Source organism: Miscanthus floridulus, chromosome 4, assembly GCF_019320115.1.
Source record: "Miscanthus floridulus cultivar M001 chromosome 4, ASM1932011v1, whole genome shotgun sequence".
Taxonomy (NCBI): Eukaryota; Viridiplantae; Streptophyta; class Magnoliopsida; order Poales; family Poaceae; genus Miscanthus; species Miscanthus floridulus.
This window is the reverse complement of record NC_089583.1, coordinates 106,932,373-106,955,432: the sequence shown is the minus strand read 5'-3', so window position 1 is coordinate 106,955,432 and position 23,060 is coordinate 106,932,373. Positions and strand designations below refer to the sequence as shown.

General features: G+C 44.0%; 1 protein-coding gene and 1 pseudogene across 1 annotated transcript; both read left to right on the top strand.

The window, feature by feature from the left end:
- Positions 1–5,357: 5,357 nt before the first annotated feature.
- LOC136550263 (G-type lectin S-receptor-like serine/threonine-protein kinase B120) lies at positions 5,358–10,910 on the top strand (annotated as a pseudogene).
- Positions 10,911–19,796: 8,886 nt separating this feature from the next.
- LOC136552497 (flap endonuclease 1-B-like) lies at positions 19,797–23,060 on the top strand (the record flags this gene model as incomplete). Its single annotated transcript, XM_066544072.1, has 9 exons — positions 19,797–19,864; positions 19,951–20,010; positions 20,094–20,147; positions 20,227–20,275; positions 20,371–20,418; positions 20,771–20,836; positions 22,481–22,531; positions 22,602–22,721; positions 22,791–23,060. Coding segments are annotated over 9 exons (585 nt in total), but the record flags the coding sequence as incomplete, so codon positions are not given.

The following is a 23,060-nucleotide window of genomic DNA, read 5'->3' as shown; positions in this document are numbered from 1 at the left end:
AGCGACAATTATAAAGGTGGTCGCGGTGCTCGTGTTCTCCACCTTTTGTTTGAGTTGATTTTGACGCTACAGGGTTGGTCATTTGGTAGGATGATCTCTGAGGCAAGCAGAAAGCGCTCTCTCTCTCTCTCTCGTCATCTAATAATCCCAAGTGACCAAGTGATGTACCGTACCAAAAGGCACGATCATTGAGTTGAGTGACCTTTCCAAGTGAGCAGAGGTGTATAGGCACGCACCCCACTGCACTGTGATCATCATCTCTTGGAACATGAATGTACTCCTGTGTTGGTACAGCTCAAAATATGTGTGTCGTACTGTCGTCCATTCGCTAGGGCGCCGCGGGAAAATTTAAAATGCAATAAGGTGGCCAGCTCTTCGGAGAGAAGCAGCCAAGAGTATTTTACATTAAATAAAAGACATGCTCCTGGACGGAATTAATAAGGGGCCTTAAAATATATGTTTCCGTGCGTGACCCTCCATCAGTGCCATGTTACTAGCAAGCAAATGAAGGTTTTTTTCAGGTGTGCAAATTCATGGAGAATGGCACAGCACTACAATACGTAGATGGCTGCGCTTGGCGAAGGACATGTACACATCAAGGCTTTATTTAAATTCAGGGCGTAAAGTTTTAGGTTATCACATCGGGTGTTATATGAGGGTGTCGCATGGTGTGTTCGGATACTAATACAAAAACAAATTACAGAATCTATCAATAATCCACGAGACGAATTTATTAAGCCTAATTAATCTATCATTAACGCATGCGTTAGTGTAGCACCTTCACATCATGCGTAGGCATGCATATCATCGAGGACGATACTGTTTGCACCGACACATATGTACTACTATATAATATAATATATACCCCTTCTGTCTCGGCACTCTCCTCTGACGCCGGACGATCACATACAGTGGCGCTCAACTTCACCTGTGGTACTATTGGATACTGGTTAGAGTCGACCTAGACCTAACCACATGTTTCTGAGGTCTGAGAAATATGTGGATTTCATTTTTTTTGTGAAAAGTTGTAAAATTTATCTTCTTGTTTAGTATGTGTCATGAGGATTAGCATGCATGGAGGCTTTAAAAAGAATATCTAATAGACAAACCATATACACGTATAGCATAAAATGTATCAGAATACTTGTATTTTAAAATTATTTTTTCTAGAATGCAGTATTTAAGAGTAAAAAGGATATACCTGTTGTTATCAAATAAAGTACGCCTTATTATAAAAAATCTAAGATTTTTTTTGAAAAATGGAAGACAACTTCCTGCCTCTACGTGTCCGCACAGAGCATTTACCTACATAATCTCAGTGCCATTGCTATCAAATCTAAGAGTAGGGAGGGCCGGAGGGTATCTTTTGTTTCAAAAACGGAAATATGGCCCTTCCGTACAATCCAACGCTTTGCCTACCAGGGGTCCTCTGCTGTCTGCTGGGAATCTGGATAAGCTTGGATGCAGCCGAGCCAGAGGGATCTGCTATAAAGGTCCGTTCGGCTTACCTCATATTCGGTTTATTTTGTTTTTTTTTCAGCCGAAACAATATTTTTCTCTCACAATAATTTAACCAGATATTGTTTTTCAGTCAGTTTCAGTAAAAATTTTGCCAGTCAAACGGGGCCAAACCAGCTACAGAGGCAGTCATGTGATCATTTTGTTGGACACGTGTCAATCATCTGTGGTTGACTGGTTGGTATGCACCGGTGGAGGCTGTATCCACTTCTTTTGCATCATGATATGCATACATCACTGATTCTTAGCCGAATCTGAGGCCGTGAGGGGTGAATGGAAACTACAACATGAAAGGCCACGCGAGTACACATCATCCGGTAATATGTACATATATTTTATTAGCATAAACCATCACCATCGTCAACCATTCTTTGACAAAGAAATTCATGGCACCACCTCAAACGCTTGGCCAGTCCATGCGCAAGCCCTCTCTCGTCCTCGTATAGGAACCTCCAAAATTGCAGCCTGTGAGAAAAGCGCTGCTTAAGGCCCTGTTCGCTTTGAGCTTATCAGCCGTTTCAGCGAAATAACAATGTTTTGCTCTCACAATAAATTAGTATCAGTACCCGCCGTTTTTCCAGCCAGCCGAACATGCCATAAATGATGTTACTGTTTGTGTTGCCACATACAGTACCGTCGGAGGGAAGCCAAATAGCACAAGATAAGCTGATAAGGTACGGTGGGAAGGCCCAACCAAAATTCTTTTCTTTTTATTTATTTTTGTTTATTGTGTGCCCTTAGATCATTGAGCTAACCATCCATTGCATGGCCGGCTTATTCCTTTTGGTTTGATAATGGACAAAGTAACCTTGACAATGCGCCTGATTGAGTTGGAAAACCGATACCCAAAAAATAGATGCTGAACATTTCCATTTTTGGTTGCAACGAGGAATAATGCAGGCTCCCTTTTCACTGTTCCTGTTGTTGGGGCCATTTCCTCCGAGAGCTGCTCTCTCTCTCAAAATCACACGAATCTCGAAGCATCCCATAAAATTAATTAAATATAATTTCCTTTTATATTATCCATCTATATCCCGCATGGATCTGGCCCTTCCAAGCCCAGACCATGTCCAGCCCAAATTCTATCCATTTGTTTTCGTCCTCCAGTCCTGATCCTCTTTGTTCGGAGTTCTTTCCCGGCGCGTCTCAGAGTGGACCATCCACGGTGGTGAGCTCCGCGCACGATCTCTCCAGCCCAAGTTGATTTGTTCGGTGCCGCTCCGTTTTGTGTGAGGAGATGGGCATCCGTTCCTAGCTGCTGCCCCTGGAGGAGATCGGCAACGGGCAAGGGCGAGTGAAAAAAAAAAACAAATATAGACACAGATACTGGAGTGTCAACGATGGAGCATTGATTTGCAGAGAACAAGAACATCTTGCGATAGTCCTTTATGAGTTTCTTTCAGACTAGATCATCAAAGAACAGTGACCGAATGCATGACTCGATTCAGCTCGAACCAATCAAGTCGCATGCCGCACTGACGTGCTACATTCTGATTAAGCTGCAGTCCGCTAGGTCCACCTCGTCACCGACACCAGGTGATGCGACGGAGGCCATGGATTTAGAGGGTGCTGCCTAGCTCGGCGGCGGTGTCCGGCTGTCCAGCGTCCACTACGCAGCCATCGTGGTGTCCCTCCTTGCCTACCTCCTCCACACGGGCAGTACCGCAGTAGACAGTGGCAGACACCCATCTTCTCACACAAAACGGAAGATGGAGATCAGATCGACTTGGGCTGGAGGTACCGTGCGTGGAGGTTCGCCGCCGTGAAGACCTCGTCACTACATACGATACTAAGGAAATCTCGAGGAGAGAAACAAATGGACTGGATATGCGCTACGTACGGTCTGGGCTTGGAAGGGCCGGGTCCATACCGGACCTAGATGGACATATAATTAGAAAATAATTATTTAATTATTTGGATAGACTGCTTTAAGATGCGTGCAACCCATTATTTCTTTCTTATTTCTTCGTCTCTCTCGCATTGAGTGGAGGTTGGAGCAGAATGCATGTCACATCCAGCGCAGCAGTACACGAGGATGCAAATTAAACCTGATCTCATCCGACGCATGGGAGATTCATAGCTTTCGCAGACAGACGGTCCTCCGTATCAAGAACGAGACTTCTAAAACAATTCACACAAAAAAAAAAGAACGAGACTTCTAAAACTCTAGTAAGTGGAAGTTTACAAGACCTTTTCTGCATATGGAGAGCCATTCAACCTTCCAACTTCCAAGTCAGCAGTTGCATAGGCGCACACACCGTGATCATTTTTTTTTGAGGGAACCACACCGTGATCATTCCTGGGAACATGAGTTCGTGTGACAGCTAGGACTCTGTTTTATTTGTCATCGAGGCAAGCAGGAGGCCAACAAGTCCAAGCCTAACGTCACGGTTCCTGTACGGCATGGCCGGGCCAGCAAGCCCCAACTCCACGTTTCCTGTCCATGAGTGTTGAGCGAGTACTCCAAACTCCACCATGAAATACACGTTATGAAAACTTGATGGCTTCACGTGTGCAACTTCTTGCACATTATATCTCTGCAACTACTTTAGATGTTAACCCTTGGGCCTTGGCGAAAGACCCACCACACACACACATCCATAGACATCGTGCATTAAAGATATAACCATCATCAGAATTAAAGACTGTGAGGATGCTAGTATGCCGAATAATTTGCAAACCTGAAGGAACAGAGGACAATAGGACATTGGCTCCATCTGGAATTTGGTCCATCTCCTTGGCGTCACCTTTCGTTTTCGTCGCCATTAAAGGCATCGATGCTCGATCACAATCGCCAGTCCGGAAATCGGTCCATCCGTCAACGTCTATTCATTCGAGCCACATTCTGTTCCAACGGCTGCACAGAATAAAACCACGCGCCGGGGACGGGGACGGGCCCATCATCCGGCCGCCGCGCCGATCGAGCTCACCGGAGCCGGAGCACCGGCCGTTGGCCGCCCTTTCCGCTCTGGCCGCTCGGGGCTTAGGGCGCGTTTAGTTCCGAAAATTTTTGGCTTTTGGCTACTGTAGCACTTTCGTTTGTATTTGACAAAAATTATCCAATTATGGACTATTTAGGTTTAAAAGATTCGTCTCACGATTTCTCGGCCAACTGTGTAGTTAGTTTTTTTTTCGTCTACATTTAGTACTCCATGCATGTGCCGCAAGATTCGATGTGACGAGGAATCTTGAAAATTTTTTGTTTTTGGGTTGGAACTAAACGGGGCCTTATTTAAATCCAGAGCTAAAGTACAGGGTAGCGTATTGGAGTGTCCGGACAGTCAGGGACGAAGCCAACGGTGGGGCTACCGTCCTGAGCACGTAGAGTTCCTCCAAGTCCTCTCTTAAAATTTTATACATATATATATATATATATATATATATTATATATATATATATATATAAGGTAGGAGGAACTAAGGTTAAGAGAAGATAAAAAAACCTCTATTCTTTTATTTAGCCTCTCCTAAATTTTTTTCAGGCTTCATCACTGCGGACAATAATAATAAAATAAATTATAGTCACGAGATGAATTTATTAAACCTAATTAGTCTATCATTAGCATATATTTACGATAGCTCTACTATAATATTATATTGTTAAATTATAAACTAATTAGATTTAAAAAATTTATCTCACAAATTATTCGTAATTTATATAATTAATTATTTTTTAAGTCTATATTTAATACTCTATTATCACGGTCCCCGTGACTAGCTGCCACGCCACAGTCTTGAGCAAAACCGAAAGCAAAGCCACATGCTTAACCACGCTAATTAATTCACTCTCGCTCCCATCTCTCTGCATTAAAGGCACAGTCTTTCTCCCTCCACAGAGTGGAGTGGTTGGTGCTCTCCACAGTCTCAGGGGTGGCCGTGGTCTTGTCCTCTGCCAATAGGGCCGGGGCGGGGCACACCGCACACCGGGAAAGAGAGATGGTGGGGATGAAGCCAGGGGGAGGAGTGTTGCGTTTCTCCTCCATGGCCCCCTCTCCTCGGCTCCTCTTCCTGCTCCTCGCCCCGCTATGCTGTGTGGTGGCGGCGCAGACGACGGACACGCTGCGGCAGGGGCAGTCGCTGTCCGGGGCGGCGACGCTGGTGTCCTCGCCGGAGGGGGTGTTCGAGGCGGGCTTTCTTCGCGCCGGACCCCCAGCAGCCCGCCCGCCAGTACCTCGGCATCTGGTACCACGGCATCTCGCCGCGGACCGTCGTCTGGGTCGCCAACCGCGTCGCGCCGGCCACCTCGGCCCTGCCGTCGCTCGCGCTCACCGCCACCGGCGAGCTCCGCGTCCTCGACGGCACGACGCCCAACGGCACTGCCGCCGCGCCGCTGCTCTGGTCCTCCAACACCTCCTCGCGCGCGGCCCCGCGGGGCGGCTACTCGGCGGTGCTCCAGGACACCGGCAGCCTCGAGGTGCGCAGCGAGGATGATGCGGTGCTCTGGGACAGCTTCTCGCACCCGACGGACACCATCCTGTCCGGGATGCGCATCACCTTGCAGACACCCGGGAGGGGCCCCAAGGAGCGGATGCTCTTCACGTCCTGGGCCAGCGAGACGGACCCTTCGCCGGGGCGATACGCGCTCGGCCTCGACCCGAACAACTCCGCTCAGGCCTACATCTGGAAAGATGGCAATGTTACCTACTGGAGGTCCGCTTCTTGCTTATCTCCTTGCTTCCCTGCTTACAAAGAAAAGCATCTTTCTTTTTTTACTGGCTATTTGGGCTCTTAGGAGATACTTGAACTTTTGGTAGTATCATCGTATGTTTTTTTCCCCTGATAGAATAGGTTTTAAGGATTGGTATGCTAGTCCAAGCTTGATTTGGGCAACAACATTTACTAGTCCTTTGTAGCAAGTACTGTACTAATTGCTGGTTGTTGGTTTATTTCACCATCTGACTCTAGAAATTCTGAATTTGGGAGGGTATATCTTTCCTTGTGATTCATACGAGCAACCCAAGACCTTTCTTCAGGGAAAAAATGTGTTCAAATTCAGTAGTGCTCATTATGATTGGTTGGTGGTTGGTTGGACTTTTGCTGCTCAAGTGCTGATCCCCTGCTATGCACCAAGGCACCTTCAGCAATTGCCTCCGGGCGGCCATTCCTAGTTGGTAATGGGAAACTTTGAGGGTCTCCCTTTCATGGGTGATCACCTTCAGCTTGAAACTGTTGTTTTTACATGGTAGAGGGCCATTTGGATGATTCTCTGAAAGAACAGAGTTATCTTGGTAACTACTAGTATCCCTCTGTGAAGTCGGTAGTGCAAAATGTTTCCACAGTGCCTGCTTATGTGAACCCTGATACCTGTGTCTTGAATAGCCTAATGGATGTATAAGTGAATAATCAAATTAGATAGAATTCAATACTGGAAATTTAGCTGCACAACAGAAACAAGCTAGGATGGGAAATGAAGTGGGCTGCCATCTTCTGTTGTGGGGGTGGAGATGTGAGGGTATGTATGACTCTATCCATCAGGCTCTAAAATCATGTTGCCCACAATTTACAAGCACCCATGCTTTCAGCTTTAATTGTAAGTTTGTGATAGGAGGTGTACCGATGCATGAGTCTAGTATGCATGTTTGGGGGCCGTGTGTGAGTGTGTGTGCACGTGTATCTTCATTGTAATCAGTAATCACAGAACAAAAGAGAAGAGAAATGAAGTGGAATTTAGCCAGTGTTAATGGTAGCTTCTGGTAGCTGTGTAGCTACTCGAATAAAGGGTCTCAAAATAACAGGGGAGCCCGATTTGAAAATGTTGAATATGTATAAATATATCTTTGCAAGATATGTAATAACTTGATCTGAATTCTTTTACAGGTCAGGACAGTGGAATGGGGTGAATTTTATAGGCATTCCATGGAGGCCACTCTACATGAGTGGGTTCACACCGGCAAATGATCCATTGTTAGGAAAATATTACACATATACTGCAACAAACACCTCTCTACAGAGGTTTGTTGTTCTGCCAAATGGCACAGACATCTGCTACATGGTTAAAAAATCTTCACAAGAATGGGAGACTGTCTGGTACCAACCATCAAATGAGTGTGAATACTATGCTACATGTGGTCCAAATTCGTTATGCACTGCATTGCAAGATGGCAAGGCAAAATGCACCTGCCTAAAAGGTTTGTCCTCGACCAAAATTTTAGAGTGCTAATATCCTTTTTACAATGCAAGAAGTATGCCCTGCAGCCAAAATATCTTTTGCAGGTTCCAAGCTTTGATGGTGTGGGAGATTAGAATTCCATTCTGAGCATGGTAATTGTATACCAATCCTGCAAAAACTCATTGCTCCTGCAAATTTCCAACACCAAAACATTAGTTCTTTCTCTTCCTCCATTCACTGAGGTTCTTATGTGGTGTCCAATGTATTGCGATATTCCAACTGTTTTAAGAGTCATCCATTTAAAAGGACCTAAATGCTCGTGCTTGAGTTTTTGTTTCCTAATTGTTCACACCAATTTAAAATACAAATAAACTTAGTCAGGATCCCTAACACAGGAAGACATGGAGTGCCATGTATGTTTCTTTTGACATCTTAATTCTTTTCTATACATGCTGACAAAATAAACATTAGCTATAGCCTGACTTCGAAATTTCATTTATTTCAATAGGTTTTCATCCGAAGTTGCAGGAGCAGTGGGATGCAGGAAATTGGAGTCAAGGTTGCATCAGGAGCCCACCTCTGGGTTGTGAGGCCAACCAGTCTGGGGATGGATTTCTTTCAATGGGAAACATAAAGTGGCCTGATTTCTCATATTGGGTATCTACAGTGGCAGATGAGACTGGTTGCCGAAGTGTCTGCCTGAACAACTGCTCATGCGGTGCTTATGTATACACGGGTACAACAGGGTGCCTAGCCTGGGGTAACGAACTAATTGACATGCACTGAGTTGCAAACGGGGACATATACTCTAAACCTGAAGCTTCCTGCTTCTGAGTTACGTAAGTAATGACTGATTATCTAAAAAATGGGTCAATCAGTTCACATTTCTATGTTTATGCCCTGCAAAACATTATGTTTACGCCAGTTCCTGATGTCTCTTGATGAGCAGGAGTACATCACCCAATTTGGAAAATAGCCACGATAATATCAGCCATAGTGCTATTTGTTTTGGCTGCTTGTCTTCTTCTATGGTGGAAGCGTGGTAGAAATATTAAAGGTAAGATTCCACTGTACACATCATTCATGTACAAGTGTTCAACTGACTGTGTTTTGGCAATAGTTGTGATTATACTGGAATGAGAATAAACCTACCGTTTCATTTTCACCAACACTATTAGAAACATTAGTGATTTCAAAAAACAAGCTAGTGATTAAGGTTTGGAGTCAAGCCATCTTCTTCATGGTTTTAAGTAACCATAATGATTCCATGAATTTTGTTATGTGATTGCTGTGGGAAAACATTGCCAACATGAGGTATTTGAGGTATTCTCTAGCCAAGGTCACATAAATCACAAATTTTTACTTATAAGTTCATTGAAAGTTGAAACTATCTTCCACTGATTGAACGATAAAAGTTTTACTCATTTCTGTCACCATAATGATCGCTAAAAAAGGTGTGAATAGACAGTTCAAAGTGAATTCTTAGCACAGCAGTATTTATAATGTTAATTGCCATTCTGGAGCAGATGCAGTGCACAGAAGTTGGAGATCAAGGCATTCATCTACCCGATCTCAGCAGAATAGTGCTATGCTGGACATCTCACAGTCGATTCGTTTTGATGATGATGTGGAGGATGGAAAAAGTTATGAACTCAAAGTGTACTCCCTGGACCGCATAAAAGCTGCTACAAGTAATTTTAGTGACTCTAACAAGCTTGGAGAAGGAGGATTCGGTCCTGTCTATATGGTATGTTACCTTTCACTACTGTGAATGGCGTTTGATGTACACAGGCTTTTATGTTAATACTTGGCTTAATGATAACGAACTACTGCAGGGAACATTTCCTGGGGGAGAAGAAGTAGCTGTCAAGAGGCTTTGTAGGAATTCAGGTCAAGGCCTTGAAGAATTCAAGAATGAGGTCATACTAATTGCAAAGTTGCAGCACCGCAATCTTGTAAGACTACTGGGGTGCTGCATACAGAGAGAAGAGAAGATCTTGGTGTATGAGTACATGCCTAACAAAAGTCTAGATGCATTCCTCTTCAGTATGTGTCAACTCCACTTTCCACGCATCTCATTTCCCAACCCGAACTGACAAATATGCTGATTGAATTCTGATCACTGTGGTTGAACAGATCCTGAAAAGCAAGGGCTTCTAGACTGGAAGAAACGGTTTGATATAATTGAAGGCATTGCTAGAGGGCTGCTATATCTCCACCGGGATTCAAGGTTGCGAGTTGTTCACCGTGATCTAAAGGCCAGCAACATTCTCCTGGATGCGGACATGAACCCCAAGATATCAGATTTTGGAATGGCAAGGATGTTTGGAGGGGACCAAAACCAATTCAATACGAATCGCGTCGTCGGTACATTGTATGCACAATTCAATGGGCCATTTAGGAACCACACCACGCTGCCACTTGGTTATGATATGTTGAACTTTGTTTTGCAGTGGCTACATGTCTCCTGAATACGCAATGGAAGGCATTTTCTCAGTCAAGTCAGACGTCTACGGCTTTGGAGTCCTGATCTTGGAGATCATCACAGGAAAGAGGGCTGTGAGCTTCCACTGTCATGAGGACTCCTTGAATATCGCAGGATATGTAAGCACATTGCCTGTCCTATAACCATAGTTTGAGGGAACTCACCTGAACAAACAAGGATCGTACTCATACTGTGGCTGCTTGATGTTTACTCACAAACATTTTCAGGCATGGCGGCAATGGAACGAAGACAAGGCTGCGGAGCTGATCGATCCAGTGATAAGAGCATCGTGCTCGGTTCGACAAGTCCTGGGATGCATCCACATTGCACTGCTCTGCATGCAAGATCACGCCGATGAGCGACCTGACATCCCCACCGTCATCCTTATGTTGAGCAGCGACAGCTCGAGCCTTCCTAATCCGAGGCCGCCTACCCTGATGCTTCGAGGCCGTGAGATCGAATCCAGCAAGTCGAGCGAGAAGGACCGGAGCCACTCCATTGGCACTGTGTCAATGACACAGCTGCATGGAAGATAGAGTATAGCACGAAAAATATACTGAAGTTGTGATATATCTCTCTCTCTTCTCCCTTTGTGATGTTGATAATTTGCCGTTTGCTGTAGATTAGTTTCCTTTTTTTTCCTTTTTGTGTCAGCGGCAGTGAATTTGTATGAAAATCACATTAGCGTCATTCATACGTAAAGTGGCAATTAATTTTGCAAAGGAGAGATATTTTTTACGTTGTTCTTCGTAACTTTATATGGGATTTGTCAACCCCACAGCATTCTAAGGCTGACCATCAGGAGATAAAATGCAAAACTTGGTATCATCTTAATTTGGTGACAAGTTTTTCTCTCCCTCCCCAGTCTGTTTCTGATAGCGAGCTGTGTGTTGTGAACTAGTAGTCTGGCATACCCTGTTGAAGCAAAGATGATGTATCCCATGACCGGAGTCCTGAGACCTAGCTATAGCAAGGGTCATTGACTCATGGCACGTGCATGTTGCTTGGTTTGGTTGCCTATGTTAGCTTGAATTTAGACTTGTGTAGTGCGGTTTTTTCCTATTTGGTTGTCCACTGATACACTTATGCAGGCTTTGCATAGTATTTATAGCAAGTCCAATGTAGCATTAACTCGTACGGCATATTTGTTTGTATTTGGCAATATACAGATTTAAACAAGTCGATCGACACAAAAATAAAAATATTTCCACCTCCCCAACCGCTGTTGGCTTCAAATTTTCAGCGCTGCAGCATAGAGGCTGTTACTGTATCTCTCTCATAGAACACTATTGAAACAGCAGCGTCCAGCTGCGCAGATAAGTGCCACCGAACAGCGCTGCAGCATAGAGGCTCTATTGCATGTGAGGTGATTACGTGCAATAGTGCAATAAAATATAAACAACCAAACACAATTTACTTGCCTATGCAAGACAAGCAGGGCTCTGTTATATGTTTATGTTGGCTTCAGTTACACTATGTAAGGTCTAATAAAGCAACCAATGACACTTGTAAATCATAATGCACTTGAAATGGGATATGGAAAACACAACAGTTCTTTTTTTCCGCTCGGAATAATATCGTTAATCTTGGGGTAGGAGTGGGTGGGGCGGTGAGGGTGAAAAGTTGCCGTTTGTTATTTTTTGCTTCTACTAAAAACTGCGGCCTCAACAAAAGCAAACAGGAATGTGTTCCTGAGTGATGCCCAGAAAATTCAGCTCGAGACGGATAGCCAAGGGCCTGTAATTGAGTTGCCCATATGTTGGCCAAGCAGGTTTTAGGTAGTACTAGGCTGGGTGTGTGGCATTCGGCCCCAGTCTGTGCAGTTAGCCTGGTGATCGATGAATGTAATCCAAACGTTTCTTGATGAATGAAAATCTGAGGCGCAAAAAAAAAAGAAAAAAAAAAGAGGAGAGATGATTCTAGCATTACTCCAACCATTGCAGCAAGTGAAGCCAGATTTTAGCGATGCTAGGAAAACGACGAGCACAGCCAGAATGAGCGCTGATACCAAGTGATGTCGATGGATAAAAATAATGTTTCCATCGTTTACCACCACAGCGGGTGTTTGGTCGCTCCTCTGAGCTCCCGTCGCTGTTACATCAAATGTTTGACTTATATATAGAGTATTAAATATAGATTAATTATAAAATTAAATACATAGATTGAAACTATTTTACGAGACGAATTTTTTAAACCTAGTTAGTCTATGATTTGATAATATGATGCTATGGTAACATGTGCTGGTGATGAATTAATTAGACTTAATAAATTCGTCTCACGAAATACTGATGTATTCTGTAATTTATTCTTTTATTAGTATCTAAACACCTCATGTAACATCTTACATGACACCACCTAAATTTTAATCCCTAAGTCCAAACATCCTAGGGTTGCACAGGAGTGGATGCGACCGAGATGTGTTGGTACTCATCCTCATTAACTTCCTTGGTGGGTCCCATCCCAACACTTACCTATATAACTTATTATTCTGACGTGGATAAGAAAAAAGTAGAAGATAATAGTCACTAGCAACGAACAAATAGCTGATCTATTTCACGTAGTCCAAGAATATAAGAGAGGAACATGTGGGTCCAATAGTACATAGAAAAATAAGAATATATAAAATAATATTTGCTTTTGTCTCTCACCTCCATGTAATCTGACTACGTAGCTAGCACCATTATGGACGTCATTAGGGCACCCGTAATGGTTAGAGCTAATTACCAGCTCTAAGTCAACCTCTTCAATAGTATTAACTTTTAGCACACAACTTTTAGTATGGATGGACCCACATGACACTCTCACATAACCTTAAAATATGTTTAAGAGCTTAGCTCTTGATTAAGGGCCTGTTCGGCTGGTATTAAAGCTGACTGATAAGCCGCCTGAAGCTGTTTTGTTATGAGAGAAAAATACCGTAGATTGATAAGCCGGCTGATTATTTCAAGCGAACAGACCCTAAGAGCTAACTTAGCCGGCTGAAACTGTTTTGTTGTGAGAGAAAAATACCGTAGATTGATAAGCCGGTTGATTATTTCAAACGAACAGACCTTAAGAGCTAACTTTTCTCTCTCTTTTATTAAAATATAAAAAAATATTTAGAGTAGCTTAAAAACTAATTATTGGAGCTGTCCTTAGTGCTGCCCAACATTGCGAGCCAGAAAGAGTGGCGCCAGAATTCACAGGTGGACACGGTGATTTTGGGCATCGCTGTGATACTGTAGAAGGCTGAGCCCTCCACGGTGGTGCAGTAGCGCTAAGGAAAAAAACGGTCTAACACTGTTTTTAATGGATGATATCTAAATTTAAAATGAGTCTTAAATGGTACTATATCAATCTTCAATAGAGTATTTATATGTGATATTTATTTTTGGTTATAAGAGAAACATCTTAAATATGAGTAAGAATTCTTTTTTGGATTCTATTGTTGGAGAAGATCAAAAAATAAATATTAAACTCTTTGTATGTAGTACTATCTAAATATAAAATAAGTCTTGTATGTTGGGTGATTCTCGTTGGACAGTGTAAGGTGTGGGCACGTGGCATCGCTCTTCACAGAATCACAGGGCACGTAGGCATAGAAGGCATCCCTTCGTGTAAGTAAGAGAACAAGGGCACGTTTGATTTACGTAGTACCTTCTAAAATTTCTGTCATATCGAATGTTTGATATATATATGAAATATTAAATATAGATTAATTATAAAACTAATTACACAACTTACGATTAATTTACGAGACGAATCTTTTAAGTTTAATTAGTTCATGATTTGACGACGTGGTGCTACAGTAACCATATGCTAATGACGGATTAATTAGGCTTAAAAAATCATCTCGTAAATTAGTCTCCATCTATGTAATTGGTTTTATAATTAATCTATATTTAATGCTCCTTAGTATCTAAACATTTAATGTGACATAAATTTTAGGAACGACTAAAAAACCAAACACCTCTAAATAAATGAAAAACAGAAGGACCATGCGTGCGCAGGTGAGATGTGACCCAACTGAGGTGAACGGGTGGGCGATGAAATATTATTTTATTTTCTGAGGATTGGCTATCACGTGTTCCGCTCTCTATTTTATTTATTGCATGATGTAGTGCGATGAGCAGTGCCAGAATCGTTTCGCTCTTCTGTTGGCGTCACTCGGAAGCGCACGCTGTGGACGGTGCATGGAAGGAAAGGTAGGAAATACTTCATCTAAATTTCACTTGTCATGGTCAAATTAGTAGAAGTGTAAAATTACACATGTGCCCCCCTATATCCTTGTCCTCATGTACAAAAGCTCAAAATCAATTGAACTATCCAGAGTATTCTTTGATTTTCTAGTTGCATGTGGTGCTTTTTTATCGGTGGATCCTATCTAGAAAGGTCATCTCTAACCCACGTTTATATTTATTTTGAGATAAGATTCAAACCACAAGTTTTTTTTTTTGACTCCCTCCAGCTCGTGAGGCACGACGCAGGGCGGAGCAGGCCACGAGCCATTGGCGATTGGAGGTGCCACTTGGCAGCTTCCAGCGCCTGTCAACGGACGGGACGGAATTGTCTCTGCGAGCAACAGTACTTTACTCGTGGCAGTTAGCAGGCAGGCTCACCAGATCATCAGTTTTATAGGGAGCGCAGCAGAACCTTCTTCTGGTCGTCGCTCGATCGCATGCCGCGGGCGGCCGGCCGCACAGCCACACAGGAACAGGACTCCCCAATTCGCGACATTCCTTCCACTTCCCGTGATTTTTCGCCCGTTCCGACCTTGGACCACCTCCCTCTGTCGCTGCTTTTCCACCGGTGTCCAGTCCGCCGCCCGAGGATCGCATCGCGTCGGCGCGTGGGCGTGGTCTGGTCGCGGCCAAGAAAATTAAAGGCCCGTTTAGTTGAAAAAAAAAATTTGCATAGTAACTGTCACATCGAATTTTACGGCACATACATGGAGTACTAAATATAGACGAAAAAAAACTAATTACACAGTTGGTCGAGAAATCATGAGATGAAACTTTTGAACCTAATTAGTCCATAATTAGACACTAATTACCAAATACAAACGAAATGCTACAGTGAGTAAAAATCCAAAAAAAAAAAATTTTGATCTAAACGCACCCTAAACAACGCTGCTTCGCTGACCGCGCTGAGATGCGCACGTGCCCCCGCTCACCCCGTCGTCGCTGCTTGACGCGCCCCGGGTGGCAACTCCGATCCGCCGGGCGCAGCTCGCAACCGAGCTAGCTGTCTTGTCTCTCGTCGTCGTCGCTCGCTCGAGGAGGAACGCATGGCAACAAACGCACGGTGCATCGGACAATAATGGAGTCGCGTCTCGGAATAGTCAGTCGGCCAGTCCCGCGTGTGGCTAGTGTACTTGGGGCGACTGTGTCGGCCGCTGTGGCTTGGAAGTGGATGCTTCGTGGGCTGGTGGCCGAGTCCAGACGTCCGGTGACGTCGCTAACAGTAATAAATACTTAACTATCTCATAAAGTTTCTGGGTTCTTATATCTAAACCGGCTATAAGGGCAATTCCAATGGCGCATTGATGATGGTTTCTATCCTCATTAAATGACTTGCCACGTAGACAAAATGCTGACATGGCAACGTAATTAATGAAGAAAGAGAGCAAAAATCATAGAAATTGTTTCTTCATGAAGAAACCAGGTCTACTCTTGACCCAATGCACCAAGAAACCATGAAATCGCCATTCGGGAGAAACCACCAGTTTCTAGGGAGCTCGTGTCGCACTCCCATTGAAGGGAAAGATAGAGTTGGGAGAGAGAAAGATAAAATAGTTATTACTCATAGAAACCATGTGTTGAAAGCAGTACTTTTTTTTACGATATCCTATGTTATAGAAACTACTAGTTTCTTTCATTGGGACTGCCCTAAACTTACAACCCATTTCTTTTCTCTTTTCTCCACCTCAATATTTAGCATGCTTGTAGCCCCTTATGGTACTTGCTCTACAATAGTGGTTAGGACTTGGGAGCAGCAACTGTATGTAGCTGCGTTTGCACATTGACCAGATGATCGACCGTGCAAAAGCATGTCAGTAGTATTATTAGAGTCCCCGTCTCAAAATAAGTGATGTTTTTTTACTTTACATCTTATTTAACTATTCGTCTTATTATTTTTTAGATTATAAAATAAATAAATTATTATTAAAGTATCTCTAATAATAAAATAAGTCATAATAAAGTTGATGATATTTAATAAAAATAATAATTAAATAACATGTATGGTCAAACATGACGTCTAAAAGTAAAAAACGTCATTTATTTTAGGACGTAGGGAGTATGTTCGGCAGCTCACCTGTATCCATTTTTAGGGCTTGTTTGGATTGGAGGAATTTCATAGAAATTTCAAAGGAATCCAATTCATATGTTTTGCTTACATCACATGGTGTTTGAAACATAGAAATGAAATTTTCCTTTCCTACGGAAAGGCTTGCTTTCCTTCATGGAATGGAGGAAATAAAACATTCACTCCAAGCTCTTGGAATTTTTTCCTACATGTAAATGGAGAGATGAGCAAGCCCTTGTTCACTAGAACGGAGGAATAAACATGTTCTTATATTCATGTGTTCCAAGCACCCATTTCTATAAAATTCTTATGTTTAGTCTTCTATTTTCTACCTACACTCGTTTTTTATTCGTGTGTTTTATTTTTTTTCCTCTATTTCTCGTTCCTCCATTAGCCCTTAGAGAAAGCTCAATAAGCTTATCTAATAGTCAAACTATGTCATATTTAGACTGTTCTTATGAACAAGTCATACAATAACTAAGGGGAGTGTTTGGATCCGGCTACTAAAATTTAGGAGATATGTCGGGAGGATGTTACATGGGGTGTTCGGATACTAATAAAAAAAAACAAATTACATAATCCGTCAGTACTCCACGAGACGAATTTTTTAAGCCTAATTAATTCATCATTAACGTATATTTACTGTAGCTAAAATATTATCAAATCATGGGACTAATTAGGCACAAAAGATACGTCTCGCAAATTAGTCGCAAACTATGTAATTAATTTTGTAATTAGTCTATATTTAATACTTCATGCATGTGTCCAAATATTCAATGAAACAAGCGACTAAAATTTAGGAAGGGACAACTAAACACCTCCTAACATACTTCACGAATTCCAAAAAATATATTTTAGTTTACGTGTGACCCACGATGACTCATCTTTGCATAGTCTCCCTTCGCCTCTCTTCACGTCCGCAGGCCAAAAGGCCGCCTGTGCCGCCTGCATTGATTCCAAGTGGGCCCCGGTGGTCTCGCAGCCCGTGAGCAGCCGGTCGACGGCAGCGTCGCCCAACACTTCTCTCTCGTGCTTTCTTTCTCTTTCACCTAGGACTTTATTGAAATGTCTTGGCTAGGCTTACTATACTGAGCTCAGCTCCAGCCTCCAGGGGCTTGTCGTCGCCTTTCGGCTTCCGTGAGCGTCCAGATCTGGGGCGACGCCCCCGGCGGCAGCCTCGACTCCCGACCGGTTTTTAACTAGTTTTATCGCTGTGCGCGGGGCCGCTTTTCCATTTGTGTCATTTGTGGCCCGCACAGCGGGCAGCGGGCAGCGCCGGCCCTCGTCAAGGGGCCGCGTCGGTGCACAAACACAGTGCTGCTTCGCTAAAGATGGCAACGGGACTCGATCCCCGATTCCCCGCGGGGAATTCTCCTATTAGGGGACGGGGATGGAGTTAAATATGCCCCCACGGGGATCTAAACGGGGAGAAAACGTCCCCCGTCGGGTTTGGCGGGGACGGGTCTGGGGGAGCATTCCCCGTCCCCGATACCCGCATCCCCGCCCCGTTTATATACAGGCTTTGCTCTCTTTCCTGCTGGCCCAACCAGCCCACGAAGGCCCAATGTCTTCTGAGTATATATAACAGCAATAACCCTAGTTCTACACCTTTGTGATGATTAATATCCTGCTTCTTGCTATTTAGCTATTTTTGGATTGTGATTCGTGGTGTACTCTAATATTGTGTCGATGAACTCATGTGAATGATGATGAATTAACCTGAATGGTAATGAACAAATAGGGGGACGGGGATCCCCGACGGGGATTTTTCCCCTCGCGGGGGCGGGGATGGGGGAGAAATCGTCCCCGTGAGCTTTGGCGGGGACGGTGACGGGGATTTTTTCTCCCCGCGGGGACGGGGATGGGGAGGCAACCTCCGACGGGGAATTTCCCGTTGCCATCTTTATGCTTCGCTGACATTCAAACGCCGAACCATATAAAAAAGAAAAAAAGGAATTCGTTGGTTCTCAATAGGTGAGACTTGGCAGCATCCGGCGACCGGCCGCCGTCAACGGTGCCGGTACCGAACGGACAGTCGCTGGAAGCAGCATAACCGGCGCATCCAGCGGCGGATCCACAGGGGGGGCTGGGGGGGCTCCAGCCCCCCCTAATTTCTTGATTTCAAGCCTAATCACTGTAGCAAAAGCTTAATTTCACCATTAAATCTTCATGCAAATAACATCTCCATTGTTTTAGCCCCCCCTTATCCCGCATCGTGCATCCGCCACTGGGCGCATCGCACGTTAATTAATCGACCCAGTATAAAAGCACAACAGCATCGTACCACTCGGTAATCGGTCGGTCAGTAGCTAAGCGAGTTAGTAGTATTTTAGAAAAAAAAACTTCTTTTTGGAGAGAAGGATTCTCACCACCTAATACCCACTACGTGAAAAACGGTTTATAGTAACGGAACAAAAAAAATTTAGAGGCGGCTGATGATGGAACTGCCCCTATAGTGACGTACTCGGGATCCACGAGACTAGCCGCCCCTACAAATGCCCCACGTACACCCATCCAAAATATCTACTGCCCTCCTCTCTCTCTCTCTCTGTCTCAACTCCCTCTCTCTCTCTCCCTCGCTCGTTGTGCCGATGGCCGCGGCTCCTCGCCCGCCCGCGCGGCGCGACAGCCCCCCTTCCCCCCGCGCCGCACCCTCCCTCTCTTCCGAGCCCCTCCGTCTCTCCCCCACGCCGCCCCTCCCTCTCCCCCACGCGGTGACGGGACCTCCCTCTCCAGCGGAGGCGCACGGTGTCGCACCCCCCTCTTCTCCGCGCGGCGGCACTCGGTGGCACACCCTAGGGTGGCGGGGCTTCTGGGGCGCGGCCTCTCGGCGGTCGCGCGGGGCTCGGTGCCCTCCTCCAGCGCCGGCAGTCGCGCGGGGGCCCGTCCCCCTCCTCCTGCGCCAGCGGCGCACGGGACCCTGTCCCCTCCCCCCAGCGGAGGCATGGTGGCGGAGCTCGGTGCCGTGGCTCGGTGGCGGCCTCCCGTCGAGCTCCAGCGGTGGCGGGACTTGGTGGCGCGGTCCCCTTCACCTTCTCTCCTCCGGCGCGCTGCTGGAGGCCGCATGAAGCACATGGTGGCGCCCACCACCAGATCCGGCGAGGATGAGCTCGATCCGGCGAGGACCAGCCCAGATCCGAGTGGCCACCACCAGATCCGGCGAGGAGAAGCCTGATCCGGCGAGGACGAGCCTGGATATGGCAAGCGGGTGCGGCGGCGAGGATGAGCTCGATGCGGGTCTCGGGGAGGCAATACTACGAGCGGCACAATTTTTGTTCTCTCAAAGTTTCATGCTATTAACATGTGCAGGCATTTGTATTATTGTATTTAACTGTTTATTGGGTCATAGTACTATAGTGTTTTTGTCTAGTTTTCATTTGATTCATATAAATGTGTTTAATTCCTGCAGATCGTGGTTGGAAGGAAAGGATCAGAGCTTCTGACCAATGATGCTGGTGAAATCACAAGGCAAGAAATATTGCTTGCCCCGCCTGTGGCCTGTGGTCTGATCATTATCCAGCTTATTTAACTTTCCATCTCTGTGAACTGTGTAGTCATCTGCAGGGTATGTTGAACCGGACAGTAAGAATGTTAGAAGCAGGGATAAAGCCCGTGTAAGCTTCTTGCATTCCTGTGGTCCTTGTCAACTATTTGCAGTTAGCTTACTTTTGCTGACTGTGCTGAGCTTTTATGCTAGATTTGTTTTTGATGGTGAGCCACCTGAAATGAAGAAAAAGGAGCTTGCAAAAAGGTATGCGTCAAATTATTTCTTTGCTCATATTCACTATTAAATCTCAATACACACATTTCTGATATTTGCTATTATTTAGGTCCTTGAAGAGGGATGATGCTACCCAAGATCTTAACAGAGCTATGGAGGTTGGTCCTCAATGTAGTTTTAGAGCTTTCTTACCGACCTTGTTTATCTTTTTCATTGTTTTTGATGGATTTCTGAAGTGCCAACTGCATTACAGATTGGGGATGAGGATGCAATTGAAAAATTTAGTAAAAGAACTGTCAAGGTAACGATCATACTCTTTCAAGAAATAAGCAATGAAAAGTGTCCTTGAATTTATATCAGATGAAGCAACCTTCTAGTCTTGCATGAAATATGTCATTTGGAGTCTCTTTAGCAAAACGGTTTAAGCCTTTTAAGCAAATTGAGGCCCCGTTCGCGTGACCTTGAACCCGGCTTGATCCACTTTTTTTTCATCTGGAACAATGTTTTTCTCTCACAAATTTCTTTAGAATTCCTCCAAACCATCAAAATTTCTCTAGAACCATACCATCCGAACGGAGAGTGTCAGTACTATGTTTTGTTAACTTGTGGAGTCATTCTGAGCATGTACTGTGATTTCTGCCTTCCCTTTCCAGGTTACAAGAAAACACAATGATGACTGCAAGAGGCTGTTAAGATTGATGGGCGTCCCTGTAGTTGAGGCATCATTATTGCTTTTGTCCATCTGTCAGTTAAGTTGTTTTTCTTTAGGAAAAAGTCTACTTAGCTCCCCCACATTTTATACATGGTCTACTTCACCCCCAACTATGAAACCGTCTGTTTTACCCCCTAAATTTTTCAAAACCGTCTATTTTAACACCCCCCGGGCGGTTTTTGACAGCGATTTTGCTACAGTAATGGTGGGTTTGATTTTTCTTTTTTTTATGGTACGCTAATTAATTGGAATAATTCATAGCTGCAGCTTCTATGGTCCAATTGTGGTGAAATTTTTATGGTACGCTAATTATTGTATGCTTGAACTATAATAAAAATTTTGTACTCATTGGACTATGTATAACTTAGTTATAGATAAATTCTAATTAATTACAGACAAAATTGGATTTTTTCAATTAATCTAAAGCTACAAAAAAAATTGTACTAAAGTATACCGTATTATATATTCACTGTGTAGATCTACTCATGTGGAGTCCAATAAAATTAGATTTTTCATTTTATGATTTTTCTATGATTTACTATGATTTTTCAAAAATTCACCGAAAATAAATGTAAAAAAAATCAAAACCACCGATACTGTAGCAAGTCCACCGTGTTGTAGCAGACCCGTTGTTACTGTAGCAAAACCACCGCTGAAAACCGTCTAGGGATAAAATAGACGGTTTTAGAAAGTTCAGGGGGATAAAACAGACGGTTTCATAGTTTGGGGGTGAAGTAGACAAGTATGAAAGGTGGGGGGTTAAGTAGACTTTTTCCTTTTTCTTTACTTTTCTATACAGATCAGCTACTGCCGTTTATTGATGTCTTCTTCCAGTGCCAAGGGGGGTCAGTAGAATATTGATAATCTTTTGAACTTAAAGAATGGTTTTGCACTAGGATGCTTTAAGCGTTTGGTTAACTACTATTTGTATGGCTTCTCAGACAGGTTTAAGCCATTCCCTCTGTCTTGTATATTAGCATTCCTGAGATTTTTAGCACAGATTAAGCATGCAGGGAAAAACTTCGATGCTCCTCTCTAAAGCGCTTGAGCCTTGGGAGACAATTTAGTGAGGGCTGTTTTGAGCTTGTGACCGAGGTGGAATATTAGGAATGCTTAAAATACATACATATCTCTAGACTCTACATATCTCTAATAGTATACAGTTTTTAAACACCACAGATACATGGCCTGAGGGACTACATTTCAAGTTGAACTCATGAGTCAGCCCTCTAGGTTGGCTGTTAAGATTGGGCTTTAACTAGTACAAATAGACCATTGCTACGCATTGCACACGTTGATATGTAAACTTTGGCAATCAATAGCTGCCCACACATGATATAGATATTATCATTACGGAGAAAAACACAATTTTTTGATCGGGTGCGGGTGTGATTCTTCTGTCTGAACCACATTCTGTACTCTGATTTGATGGCAGCAATGCAAGCATGGTACCTGGTCTTTGTGATCTCGTACTGTTATAGAATCGTAGGTAATAAGGTAAAAGACCACAAATCCTTTGAAAAGCTAGCCCAAGCCGTGGAACCGGCATGTAATTGGACCGCTTCTACCTTTTTATGGAATTACACATAGCTCTCGCGTGTGTTCGAGAAAAAATATAATAAGTAATTAAGTTTCCTGATCACTTCCACAGGCACCAGGGGAGGCTGAAGCACAGCGTGCAGCACTTTGTGAAAATCACCAGGTATACCAAGTTAATTCCTGTATCTTAGCATAATTTTATTTTTTATTTCATTCTGAGTTGTGAATGCCAGGTTTATGCTGTAGCTTCAGAGGACATGGACTCACTGACTTTTGGTGCCCGAAGGTTTCTTCGTCACTTAATTGACCTTGGTTATAAGAAATCTCCTGTGACAGAATTTGATGTGTCAAAGGTATCATCACATATTTTCTTTATCTTCTTTTATCCTTTAGTGTCTTAGCCATTCTTTATGATTTTCCAGGTTTTGGAAGAACTTGGACTCACGATGGATCAGTTCATTGTCTTAGCATCGTTGTTTATTAGCTGTTAACATCTTTAGCTGTCTAGACAGCAGGATAGTATTTTATGGCCGGAGCCGAGAGCCGGGACAGGACGGGCTCGCGGATAATACGGCAGTCATCCATCCACATGCATCCGCGTCAAGCTGACGTGCTTGCGACTACGGGTAACGACCAGGTCGGGCCTCCCTCGAGTTCAATTCAAGGACGAGCAGGATGCATGAAGCATTGGT